This window comes from Benincasa hispida, chromosome 1 (assembly GCF_027475165.1).
Source record: "Benincasa hispida cultivar pf3 chromosome 1, pf3_genome.v1.1, whole genome shotgun sequence".
Classification (NCBI taxonomy): Eukaryota; Viridiplantae; Streptophyta; class Magnoliopsida; order Cucurbitales; family Cucurbitaceae; genus Benincasa; species Benincasa hispida.
Window position 1 is genome coordinate 623,985 of NC_143478.1, and position 14,018 is coordinate 638,002.

The 14,018-nt window shown below is 35.1% G+C and overlaps 1 protein-coding gene across 1 annotated transcript; it reads right to left on the reverse strand.

Annotated features, from left to right (window-relative positions):
* Window positions 1–6,238: 6,238 nt before the first annotated feature.
* Window positions 6,239–7,925, reverse strand: LOC120068955 (glycine-rich protein). Its single transcript, XM_039020599.2, has 2 exons — window positions 7,590–7,925; window positions 6,239–6,725 (listed from the first exon to the last, which is right to left on the reverse strand). Exons 1-2 carry the CDS (start codon window positions 7,787–7,789, stop codon window positions 6,380–6,382), a joined length of 546 nt encoding a protein of 181 aa, XP_038876527.2. The 5' UTR covers window positions 7,790–7,925; the 3' UTR covers window positions 6,239–6,379.
* Between the last annotated feature and the right edge of the window lie 6,093 nt (window positions 7,926–14,018).

Below are 14,018 nucleotides of genomic sequence, written 5' to 3' on the forward strand. Positions count from 1 at the left end.
AACGGTTCAATTTTTGCGGTTTGAATGACCACCCCTAATTATAAGCTTTTATTACTGTCAGAGTTAGGCGACGTCTTTTGCCTCATTCGTCTTTCTTTTCCATCTTATTCTCTTTCCCTTTTGAGGAAAACTTTAACGGGGTCGAATTAATGACCATTGATTCCTTCGCGGTGCCTTTCACAATCTTCTCGGGGCCCTTCACTTCCTTATTGTCTTTCTTCGACTTAGGATATATATATTAGCTAAAAACAGTTCAGTTCGGTTTCAAATTCGGTTTTGGAAAGTGAAATCGAACCAAATCGAATTTTTCGATTCGGTTCGGTTTGGTTTTTAGAAACGATTCGATTTTTGCGGTTTGAATGACCACCCCTAATTATAAGCTTTTATTACTGTCAGAGTTAGGCGACGTCTTTTGCCTCTTTCGTCTTTCTTTTCCATCTTATTCTCTTTCCCTTTCGAGGAAAACTTTAACGGGGTCGAATTAATGACCATTGATTCCTTCGCGGTGCCTTTCACAATCTTCTCAGGGCCCTTCACTTCCTTATTGTCTTTCTTCGACTTAGGGATCAAGAAATCCTTCGTTCCCTTATTGGTGATGCTTAGCTCCATATCATGGGCACGAGTCGCCAATTCCTTAAAGGTATGGGGCTTTATTCCCTGCAGGATATAGAGGAGTCTTCAGTGCATGCCTTGGGTGCACATTTCTACAGCGGATAATTTGGTGAGTCTATGTTTGCAGTCAAGACTCAAAGCCCTCCATCAGTTGATGTAGTCGATGACTAGCTTGCCTTTCCACTGCTTGGCATTCATCGGTTCCATCATGCTAACAGTGTGTCTGGTGCTATATAAGTGATTCAAGAATCCCCTTTCAAACTACTCTCAGTTGTCGATCACCTTAGGCCCTAAGTCTGTGTACCAGTCAAAAGTGTTTAATTTGAGGGATTTAACAAACTGCTTGACTAGCATATCTCCCCCTTGTTCCCGCATTCTCGCATGTTTCTATGAAGTGGGCGATATGTTGCTTGGGGTTGGCTTTTCTATCGAACTGTTGGAACTTTAGGGGTTGATACATCGCAAGCATTCTCAAGTTGTCGATCCTCTGGGAGTATGATTTGGAATACATGAAGGAAGTCTGAGTCGGGCCTCCATACTAAGCCCTTATGGAGGCCATGATCATGTCTTGCAGTTGTTAGACCAACTGAGAGGCTATTGAAGCTGACTGTTGCAGCTGGTTTTCTTGCAGCACGGTCTTTCCTTTGTCAATTACTTTAACCGTAGGTGCTTGGCTTGATTCAGTAACCTCTCGATACTGCATATGTTCTCTCAAGGCAACAATCTCATGGTCTCGCTCCTCGACGAATTTCATCAGGTAGTTCACCTTTCTTTCCATCTTTGTCATGACCGCTTCAGCCATTACATCTGCCATCATGACAGAAATCACATCTAACTGCAAATTTCTTTTCAACTTGCTGAAGGCGGAAGTAGAGTTGTCAAATAGGGGTTCTTTTTTTATGAAAACCTCGCCTTGTGAGGACTCCGTCATTTGCCTAAATATGTTGTGCGCGATGAGGGAGCTTTGCTTTTGCTCCTGCATAACTTTCCTTGGGCGACTACGGGCGATAGGTCCTGTGTAAAAGCTGTTTATGGAGGAAGCTCTAGATGCCATCTTCTTCGGTGTCATTTGTCTTGTTTAGATGCTGAGAGAGAGATGAAAGGTAGAGATGTCCCACCGAGTGTGTCAATTTGTTCACACAAGGTTTCTGGAGAAACGTATTTCGTGGAGTTGAACTTGAGTTGGTGTTGATGTTAATGTTGATTTGATGCGATGTGGTTCGATCTCTAGTACTTGACTTTCTGATTATCTTTCGGTTGAGTGGATGTACTTGATTTGAAAAAGAAAGGCACTGGATGTTCTTGAAGTAGAAGTCTTCTATCTTCTATGAGTGCAGCTTCAAGAGTCTTGGGAGTCTTGTGCTTGTTGATAAATTCGCTATGGGCTCTCTGAATGTAAAATTGCTGACCATGAAATGAGAATAACTCCCCTATTTATAGGACTCTTTGATGGGCTTGGGCTGGTTGACCCATGGATTAACTGGGCTTGGTTGACCCATAGGTTTAGTGGGCCCATGGATTTGGGCCCAATTACTTGGATCTGGGCCTATTTTGGTATTTAGGCCTCATTAAGCCCAATTTTGGACTCAATTGAACTTTAGGCCAAATAATTATATGAGATTGGACTAAATTAATTTTACCTGATTCAACAGTCATGATGACACAACGTGACGTCATCGAAATTTATCTTCAACTTCAATTCAGGAAGTGTATCAACTCCTAATTAGTCCCAAATTTAATGATTTAAAATTTCATCATTAATTTAGTAAATGACGTGACAGCTTTGATTGGTCCAAAATTTTTCATTCAACACATATATTCCAAATGGCTAGCTAAGAGATCAATGGTTTAATTCATGGTGGTCACCTATCCATAAATTGATTTCCTACGAAAACGGGATTGTATGATGAGATTAGTCGAGATGCATGAAAGCTTACTCGGACACTCATGAGTATTAAAAAAAAAAAAGTCTGCATCTACTTCAGTAATTCTGAAAATTAGTCTATGGAATTAGTGTCTTGTTGATTTTTTTCAAAAGTTTTAGTTTTCGATGATTCGTTTTATTAATTGTGAAAATATGCTTTAAAATCATAATTGTTGTTATTTAACCAAATTTTCAATAAAATTCAATTCTAGATTACTAATTTAAATTTTATTGAACGGACGAGTACATAAATTGTACCATTGAAAGTAAGGATGCCAAAATGAAACAAAATTTAGAGTACAAGAGTACAAGTACCAACATGATTTTTTTTAATAACATGCTTGAAATGGCTTGTAGGTGTCATGAGTTGAAACCTTAATTTTTTGGAACAATTACAAATACAACAATCATATTCAAAATATTAGTAAATATAGTATCATGTCAAATAATTTGTAAATATAATAAAATTTAGATATAGATTTAATAGTCTATAAATGATACATAGATTTTATGTTACTTATGTGTTGAATCAGCCAAGTATTACTATTTCAGTAAAAGAAAGTGGAAGCATCGACACATGCAGCAGCTTATTCATTAATATGTAAACCACACTGCTGACTGCACATATCTATTACAACTATAACATCTCAACGCTCTTTATTGTCGACATACACATGTTATCCGTAAAACGACACCAAGATGGGGAGACGACAAGTCGTCTACCAACAACCGGTTCATCCAGGCCTATCGACCCGACCCGCCACCTCTTCCCGACCCATACCCGCCACCGGTGCCCGTGGCCGGACCCCTACTTGATCCACCTCCACCACCTCCCCCGCCTCCGCCACCGCCACCTTGTCCAGTAATAGTTTTCGCGCCGCCGCCGCTGCCGGCGTTGGGTTGCTGCTGAGCTACGCTACTGGTTATGATCAAAACCAAAAGACAGAGGAAAATTAGGGGTCGAGCCATATGGGGATATGGATATAGGGATAGAGAATGTGCGTTGTTATTGTTGATATTTATAGAGAGAATTTGGGAGCGGGGATTTTGAGTGTATATGCCATTTGTGGAGATCTTAGCTCGACAAGGAGGCTATGGAACTTTGATTTGGCTACCCACGTGGTGCCCTTTTGGCCATTCGATTTGACATCACACCAGCATTTATTTTTTTTAAAAATACTGAGATACATCTCCACAACAATCAAATTTGAAATATTTTTTTTTTTTTTTTATGTGAGTGATGAGAAAGGAAGCATAAAGATGAGTGTATCCCGTATTATTCTTTTTTAGTTCAACATTGTGAGAACGAAAATTGAACCATCAACCTTTTGAAATGGTAATTTATATCCCATCGCTCAAATGGACAAATGTACGGTTCGATAATAGCTTGCATTTATCCTTTCTTGTTCATGAGTTAAGATGTCTATTGTATCAATTATATTATTGAACCATTCATTGTGTATAAGTAGAATACTCTAAATTTGAGAGCATTGAAGTTTTTTGGATTTCTTTCTCGAACAATGATTTTGTTAATGTTTTTTTTGGAACAATACTTAACTATATTATGGATTCCGTAAAATTTATAGGCTTGCAAGCCCAATCCAACCACACGTAAGAAAAAACTAATAGATATTCAAGAAAAATAAGAAGTACAAAAATAAAAGCTTTCTACCTAACAAATATCGTGGTTAGACAAGTGAGTTAGACTAAACAAAGGAAATCTGTCTCGATATTTTTTTTTATGTCAATTAAATGTGTATTGGCATACGTTTTTAAGTATTTAATTTAAAAAATAAATAATTTTTTTATATAAAAAAAATTGAAATATCTGATAACTATTAAAAACAACTTTTTTGAATCAATCTAAATAGATAGATAGATGAGCTATCTGACGCCAAATTAATTGTCGGGATCTGCACTATACATGCAATTCAGATAATGTTTATTTCTTCAAACCAAAATTTCAATCCTATATCGAACAGAGTGTAACTCAAATCTGCAGTTTTCAATTTAACATTCCACCAAATATTTATTTGAAATGAAGGCTCTCAACTTTTTGTTTATTGATTTCTTTTTATTTATTTATTTTTTTCCTTCGGAAGAAATCTCGGAAGAAGTGATCCGTCGCGATGTTCGAGACATGCAAGTTTTGATTGATCAAACTGTGGTGGTGGTAGAAAGGGCAGGTCTTACAGGTGGTGGTCATGCAAAATTCATCATTAAATACACTGAACCTTTTCGTAATAAAAATACGTATATTGTCTAATCATAATTTCATATATGTCAAATCCTTCTTTTTGTTTTTTTTTTTCTTTTTAAAATATTATAATAACTTTTTTAATGTGAATAATGAGAGTGAGATAAAAAAAATGAATATTATTTAAGATACACTCAAGTATTACTCAAAGGTAATAACTCATTCAATTTCTTTCTTTCAATTCATGATCAACAAATTTAAGTAACAAAGAAGTACTTATTCTATAAAATACGAAAAAATATTGAAGCACGTCCTACAAATTATTAAACCATAATTTACCTTTAAGGTAAATAATTATCATTTATTTTCAAAATATTTCAATATATTTTTATGGATGTGATGAGAATAAAATGTATAAAGATTGGTACATCAAAGTATTGCTCTAAAAGTAATAATGAGCTTGGTTGCACTTATTTCCATGCATTTCTCTCAACAACAAAATAACTGTACAAAAAAATAGTTGAAACCTATAATACACGTGAGTTTATTTTTAAGAAATAACATGTACTTCTATCTTAAAACCGATTATGGGTAATGTGAAGAATAATTCATTTATCTTATAAATATTGTGAGATCGCTTAATTTTATTCGATGTGCGTTCATCTATAGATTTATTAATTTGGTTGTTAAACCATCAATCAATCCAGGTGAAAGTATATTTAATTATTATATATCAACACTCTTACCTTCGTACATATATTTCCAGAATCAACAATATTTTATATTTTTTAAAAACTATCGAAAACGAAACAGAAAGAAGAATCTGTACAAAATATGTTGCAGCCCGACAAATATTTTTCGTATTTTAATCATAAAATTTCATTTTTTTTTTTGTTAAACTCAAGCAAATGCGAGAATAATGAATGAAATTTTGAACTTAAAAATGAAATTGGCATATCTTAGTTGATGCGCTATGTTATGTTTGATTATTCCATTACTTGACATAAAATAAACATTTTTGAGAATGATGTATAAAGTCAATAAAATAAAATAACTAATGTCATTATTGACGTATCAAATGCTTAATAATGAAAGGATTATGTTCTCATCCTTTAGTATTTTTTTTTTTTTTTCTAACTCAGTTAAGATAGATATAAAATGTACAATTAAAATTCGAAATGAAAATTAGGATCTCGTTTGGTAATCATTTAAGTCTATTTCATTCACATTTTTTACAATAATTTGTATATTTCTTAAATACAATGGTTGAATTATTGGAAAATTTTAAAAAATAAAATAATTTTTTTAAAGTTACTTTTTTAATTCTCAAAATTCGGCTTGATTTTTTTTAAACCATTGGGGAAAAACATATAACAAATGAAGAACTTTGAAGGTACAAGTAGTATTTATAAACTTAATTTTCGAAAATAAAATGATTAGCAAATGAGTCATAATGTTTTAAATTAATGTATTAAGAAAAAGGAATATTTATTTATTAAAGACAGGAACATAGTACGTGCATGCATGCATGCATAACTTCAAACACAAAAGCCGCCACCTTTTTGCCAACACACAAATCAAAATCCCTAACATGCGCTTCAACAAACTGCACTAATAATTAACATAACATAATTTCTTTTCAGAACTTATGGGTGAACAGCGCCACTGACCGGACCACCGCCAGCTCCTCCATCTCCTCCAACACCACCGTTGGATCCTCCGATGCCACCGACGCCACTGCCGCCTCCAACATCCCCCGCCCCGCCAAGTCCATGCCCAGCTAGACCACCTATTCCGCCAGCTCCGCCAAGTCCATGCCCAGCTAGGCCACCGATTCCTCCAGCTCCTCCGCCGACCCCACCAGCTCCACCGCCCCCTCCCAGACCGACGGGGACACCCAAGCCACCAATTCCGGCGACCCCACCGATTCCACCAAATTTTCCGATTCCGGCGGCACCCCCCAGCATCGGCAACCCCCCCAACCCTGCGTACCTGTTGAATGATATGAACAAAGTAGTAAATTTATCCACCATTAATTTAGGCTCCCAAGGATAATAATCTTTTTTCTATTTTTTAATCCCTCCCATTTACCATGTTCAACGCTATTGAGTATTGAAAACCATTTTTATTTATTTTTAAATTAATAATAAAAAAAGAGTTTCTAAAAAGCTTATTTTTAGCTTAAAATTGAAGTTGCATGTTTTATAAGAGTGAAAACATATTACAGAAAATGGCAAAGAATTAAACCTAGTTTATTTTTAGGGCTGAATTATAAAATACAGCTCAATTCGTTGTTTGTTTAAGAGTATTTATATTATTTCAAAGAGTCATAATATCATGCATAACATTTCATAAATATTCTCAAAACTACCCTTGAATTCAAGTGAGATTCAGAAAAATAAAAAGAAAAGGAAAAAACTTAGGTGTAGCCCCGATGCATCAATGAAAATTTGACAATTCTTTTTTTTTAAAAAATAAAAATAAAAATTGTTTTTCTTTGTGTGTAGAGAAATGGGAGTACTTAGACATTACTCCAAACAATATGAGCACGCCCTAGAACATATAATGCAAATTCTTTTAAAAAATAGCGATATTAAATAAATGACATTAATGTGTTTTTTGGGTAGCTAAAGAGACAAAAGATCGAGTGTTTATATAGATTGGACCCTTTTAAGCAATTTCAACAACCTAAAAGTATTTTTAAAGAAAAAAAAATTAAATACAATTTATATTTAAATTTGTAATAATAAGTTGACACGTAACAAACTTTAATATATATATATATATATTCCTTCCTTTCTTTATGATAGAAGAGATGTATGAAAATAGGGGTAGTCTAATTTTAAGGATACGTACCCGCCCATGCCAGCAAAGCCGCCAATTCCGCCGTAGACAAAATTCTTCTGGTCATGAACAGCATCACCACGGCCACCATCCTTCGGCATCTCCTCCGCCTTCACTTCAACTGCGTCCACAAACTCCACCCGATCACCACTCGGAACACTACGCGCCACCGCAACGGCGACCAACAAAAGCATTACGAAAAGCTTCTCCATAATATATGATCTCTCTGTTTGTTTGGTTTTTTTCTTTTTTAAATTTTGTTATTCTTATAACTCAAAATTAATGCATGGATTTGCATGGATTATATAGGGAGAAAAAAGGGGAAGAGAGAGGAGGAACAGTTGAAGGTGTAGCGTTGAGGAGTAAATGGAAATTTAATTAATTTAAGGGCATGCAACTGGTGACATTATATTATATTGATGTTCTTGGAAAAATAGAAATTCTTAAATTTTGTGATCAGAGAGTTGGTTGAGATCTCAGATATATATAATATTAAAAGATGATAAATATTTATGGAGGTCGTTCAACGGCGGCTTTTTGCATGTCGATACCTTTGCATGGCCGGAATACGCCGCATCCGGTTGCGTTTTGTCGGTTGACCTCCACGTCTTCGTCTGTTATTGAATAAATGACTGACGTCAACGATGTTTGTTTGCTAACTTAAATTATATTATATCTTTTGTTTTTTTTTTTAAATTTAAAAATTAAGTTTACGAATACTATTTCTACTTTTAAATTTATTTTTTTGTTATCTACTTTTTATCAATGATTTAAAAAATAAAGTTAAATTTTAATAGCTAAAATAGTAACTTTCAAAAGGTTGTTTTTGTGTAGTGAATTTGACTAAAAATTTAACCATTGTATTTAAGAAATATGCAAATTATTGTAGAAAATATTGATGAAATAAGCTTAATTTTAAAAAAAACAAAAAATCAAGTAGTTACTAAACCGCTTAATTTTTAAAAATTAGGTTTATAAATATTGGTTTTCAACTTTACTAGTCCTGATTTCTTTATTTTTCTTCCACTACACAGTGTTTTGAAAAACCCAACGTAAGTTTTGAAATTTAAACAAATAATTTTTTTAAACTTGTTTTTGCATTTTGAAATTAGAGTAAAAATTCAATTTTTTTTTTTTTATAGGAAAAATGAAAAACATCTTATATTTTTCATAATCCAAATGGTTAGTTATCATATGAGACTTCAACATGTTGTCGAATGAATCATTAAACGTCGTTTAGTAACTATTTAGTTTTTAGTTTTCTGTTTTTGAAAATTAAGTCTGAAGACACTATTTCTACTTTTAAATTTTTTCCTCCTTTATTATCCATTTTTACTAATGGTTTAAAAAACCAGATCAATTTTTGGGAGAAAAAAAAAAATAACTTTTAAAAACTTGTTTTGTTTTTTAAATTTGGCTGAGAATTCAACCATTACACTTAAGCCAAATTTTGAAAACTAAAAAAAGTAACTTTTAAAAATTTGTTTTTGTTTTTTGAATTTGGCTAAGAATTCAACTATTATACTTATGAGAGATGCAAATCATTATAAGAAATGTCGAGAAATTAGGTTTAATTTTCAAAAACCAAAAACAAAAAACAAAATGGTTACCAAACGGGACCTAAATTTTAATTTTGATTAGATTTAAAGTTGACATATTGAAAAGAAAAATAAATTAATTGGTGTATTAAATTTGAATTGGATTTTATATGTAATAGGACTTCAAATTTTGAATTTTATGTATTGAATGTCACACCTCCTATATTACCCTCTAAATCTAGAAGAGAATGTGACGGCAACAGTTACCAACTCTTTGTGGCACTTACGGTCTAACCTCTATTCTTAACCTGCTCCTAGAATATTTAAATAACAATTTAAGATGCTCAAACTAAGATGACACAACCAGGGTTAAGAACGCGACATGATTACTATTGGGTTTTATGTCCTAAAACTTGTGGTATGTAAACAATAGAGCTTATTCTGAAAATTTAATAAAGGTGTTATTGAATAAATTTTTTGCTTGAATAGAAATCCAATAAACCTAAAAGTCCCTTGACTATTGGATGAGTACTTGAACTTTATGTGGAGACAGAAAGGTGGATCAGGTTCGAGTAAATAGTTAAAATGATCTATAGTACATGGATAAGGTTGGATACCTTATTCTGATAACACTATTGGATACAACATGCTCTGTAGTTGTTACAAGAAGTTGTAAAGTGCTACAAACAAAGTGATCCTAATTCGTTCACGTTGGACATGAAGAGTTGGGGTGTCCTTGTGCAAAAGCGTTTGTACAAGATCGGACCACGAAATGAGTCACTCTTATTTTATAACGTTGTTTACTGTTTAAGACTGACTATTTCAAAGCGATGACCAAGGTAACTTGACCTTAATCCTGATCTAACTATGAACTCCTGTTTATTCGGGATTACCCTTAGATTTGCATAGGTGAGGGTTGATTCAATAACGCCGACCCAATATGAATGCTATTTCAGGGGTAAGACTGGATAGATAGCTGGGGACATATGGTGCAAGAGGAATTCACTCCTACCCGCTTTAGGGATAGTAGAGAGGTTGTTCCCTTAAGTGTTGATTCTGGGGCTTGAACAAGGGATCCCACCCTCTCATTTGGTATGAGAGGGACTCGGTTTTGTGATTGGATCACAAAAAAATTGTTCATCAGGGGATCAGTGGGGACTTAAGGAACAAGAGGTAATTTCAAGGGTAAAACAGAGATTTGACCCAACTGTTATTGCGAACAACCTATGAAGGGTTAACTTATTAATCATGGTTATATCGAGTGGACATAATATATTTACAGTGAGGGGAGTTCAACTATGGGCTTTAGTAGAGTGACCCATTAGTTAACGAATGGAGGTTAGATCGGTCTAATGAGTTTAGTCGATTAATCTCAGATCGTTGGAGCCCATGATCTGTAGGTCCATGAGGTCCCCCTACTAACTTGGAAATGGATTAGCTCTAGAGTAGTGTGATAAGTTAATTTGAAACGTTCAAATTAGAATCGAACGGAATTGGAGAAAATATATTTAAATATGATTTAAATATATGAAGATGAATTTGTGTAAACATTTTAATATTAAATTAATTAGAATTATTTAAATTGTTTAAATAATCATTTATTAATTTTATTAGAAAATTAAATTTTGAAATTAATTTGTAAAATTAATAAATCTTGATTTTAGAAATAAAATATTATTTTAAAATCAATTTTGGATTTTTGAAAAATGGAAAAATTACACAAACTTGAAAAAAATGGGTTTTTCATCTTCAACTAGCTTACTTGGAGGAACCCACCTTCTTCTTTGCTTTACTCCAAGCATGAGCTGCATCCCATGTAACACATCTCTTTTCATGATAGTCTGCAATATATTGAAGAGAGTGGAGTGAAGAAAGGCATGAGAACAGACTGAATTTTTGCTGAAAAATTCGGATGAAGAAGGTGTTCTTCAATGGGTTATGTTCAATGAGTTTTCTCCTTATTCCCTTTGATTCTAGCTTATTTTGAGTCCCAAAACTTAATCTAGAGCACCAAGAGAATCGTAGGGAAGATCTTGTGGTGGTCTACACAAGGATTCAAAGGATTTTGCAGTTAGAAATGGAGATTTCGTTGGTTCGGCCAAGGTATGTTCATGAAACCCATTATACTCTGTTTTTAGCATGTTTCTTTTCAACCAAAATTAATGAACTAGAGTGTTTATGGATCCTGGTTCCCTTCCGCTGGGTGATGGTGTAGATCCAACAATTACATCATTAACAAATACAGAGTTCATGGGTCCCAACAGCTAGCCTTTGTCCCTATCATGAACAATGCATATGTACAAACATTTATAAGTAGACACCTAAAACTTCTTTGTAAACTGGAGTCCTTGAGTGGAAGAGCAGTAGTGTAGTTAATCTTTGGGGAATTGACCACTACTTGAAGAAGAAAACATTTAAAACGAGTGAGCTACTAGCCTAGTGAGTGACTAATAAATCATAAACATCATGCTTTAAAACTGAAAACTGCCAAGCAAACTCATACTTAAAACTTTCAAATATAGCATAACTTAAAACATAGCTCAACATGCTCCTTAGTTGAGAGAGAACCCTTTTGCTCAATCCCTCAACATCAAACCTTAGTTGGTATAGAGTAATCTCAACATAACCAACGTCAACTCTACCCATGTGCATGTGGTAATAACTAAGTACTGTCATACTTTAGGTACTACTGTCCAAATACCTTCATAATGTCATTCAGTATCGGGTTCTAGAAATCATCATAAAACTCATACTTTGAATTAAAACATACTTTGGTTCATAAACAACATAAATCATATGCTTGAACATCATTACTATTAACCATAGAACTTCCAATGCATGTTTCCTAAAAATTAAGTATAGAGATACTTAAAAAATGCTTTCATTAACTTCTTTAAGTTAGCATGCGTTAATAGACTTCATGAAATCTAGTTTGCTTGGAAACTTTCTTTAGACATTCTTTAAAAACAAGCAAAGCATGCGACTAAACATTTAAGTAAAGCATGTGTTACTAAAACATTGGAAAAACATGAATTTTGTCACTCACAACCATGGGCGTTCCTCTTAGGGTTGATAAGCCTTTCCTATTGTCATTTATCGTGTGGAAATGATAACTATGTTTAGCCATTGCCTTAATCCTTGTGTGAGATTAACTCACTTAAACAAGCTTTAACATTTAACTTATAACATCCCTTTCAAGCTCAACGCATACCTTCTTATGCGTTAAACACTTAGAATTTCCTCGAGTTTTGCTTCTAGGTTATGTGGCCACAAGACCATCCATGCGCCCATTGCACGCCTCAAGCACTCGTCCAGCCATGTGCCAACACACTCTAGCGTAACCTTACACCTAGCGCCTCGCGCGCCTGCCCCCATAGCCCCGCTTGCACTACTGTACAGCCCAACGCCCACACAACACCCCTTGTGCTTATGACTTCAACATGCATGCACCGCGCTAGTGCGCCTGACTTAGTCGTAGGCGTTTTCTTTGCTGGGGCACGGTTCAACACACCTCAGTGCATCCTTTGCCCAACCCAGTGCATTCCTTGCATGCAACTTAGCTCTCCACGCGCGCATTCATCTGCCTCACCGTCTGGCCGTTCAAGCTGCTTGCTTGCTCAACCTAAGCAGCTACCTGCTTATTCAAACTAAAATTCCAAATTCATTTTTGAGCTCGAATAACTTATTTTTTAGACCATTTTTTTGGAAATTTTCCTTCTACAAAATTTTTTTAAAATATCTTAGCTTTCTTATCTTAAAATTTAAGCTCTGAATTCCTCTTAATTTGACTAGAATCCTTCAGTCTTCTCTACTGGCTCAGATTCATTCAAAAGCTTGACCTTATTGCGATTTTCTTCAGATTCCAACTTGAATCCATAAAATATTTCTTCCAGTAGCCCTAGTGCTTCAACTACACTCAACACACAAATGAATGTCTCTAAAATCACCTCAATAGCACGAGTAGATTGCTCAAACCAAGCTCCTAAACTGAGGCCTCCCTTTTATAGTGAAAACTACATGCTTTAGCCTAAGTCCAATCGTGCTAGCTAGCCCATTAAGTGGGATTAGTCCCCTTAATCTCAATAGTTGGCCCACCATAGTGGGTGAAAAAGTTATGATCACCACTTAACCAATTCATGGCTTCACCATCATCTTACCATTGCATGGCATATCCATCATACAACCCTTGGCCAACGCATAGCTTCAACGCATCTTGCCCATTGCTTGGCCTAGTGCTATCGCCCGTCTTTTTTTCCCATGGTATTTACTTAAACATCGTATAGCCTCAACCATGCATCCAAAGGCTCCTTGTTCTGCCCCACCGCCTACTAGTTAGTGTATACATTGGTGTCCTGCGCCCATCACTTAGGTCGATCACCATCGCATGGTCTTGCCTGGCCACACAACTCGTCCGACCAATGCACGCTACCTCACCTAGCCAATGCACATTGCAACCCATTGCCCAGACGTTCATACAAGTCGCGCGCCTTCTTGCCCGCCTAATCTCTCGAGGCCTTTAGTTGACGCATTGCCCATGCTAACACAAGGTAACAACTCATGACCAACACTTAGTCATTTCTCCACGCCATACACTCATCATGCGATCAACTAGCCTCCTAGGAGCATGGCTGCTGCACACTAGGCCACATCAATGCATGGCACATTTAGCTTCCATACTTAGCTAAATTTCCTCACCTAATGTCTCAATGCCCATGCTACCCGAGAGCCTTGTTTCTTCTTACTTAGAACTCTTCCTTTTTCATATCATCCTCAAGCTTTCCTTACAAACACTACATTAACTTATATTTAAATTTAATTAACATACTAATTATCATATTTAAGTAGGAAAAATAGGGTTCGGGATTTACATTGAATGTGCAATTTTCTTTTCTTTTCTTTTCTT

Bases quoted from the DNA above. Each gene is read 5' to 3' on its own strand.
- LOC120068955 (XM_039020599.2), bottom strand. From the start codon at position 7,789: ATGGAGAAGCTTTTCGTAATGCTTTTGTTGGTCGCCGTTGCGGTGGCG. The intron at 6,726-7,589 runs GTACGTATCCTT...ATCATTCAACAG, and splicing joins GGCTTTGCTGGCATGGGCGG to GTACGCAGGGTTGGGGGGGT.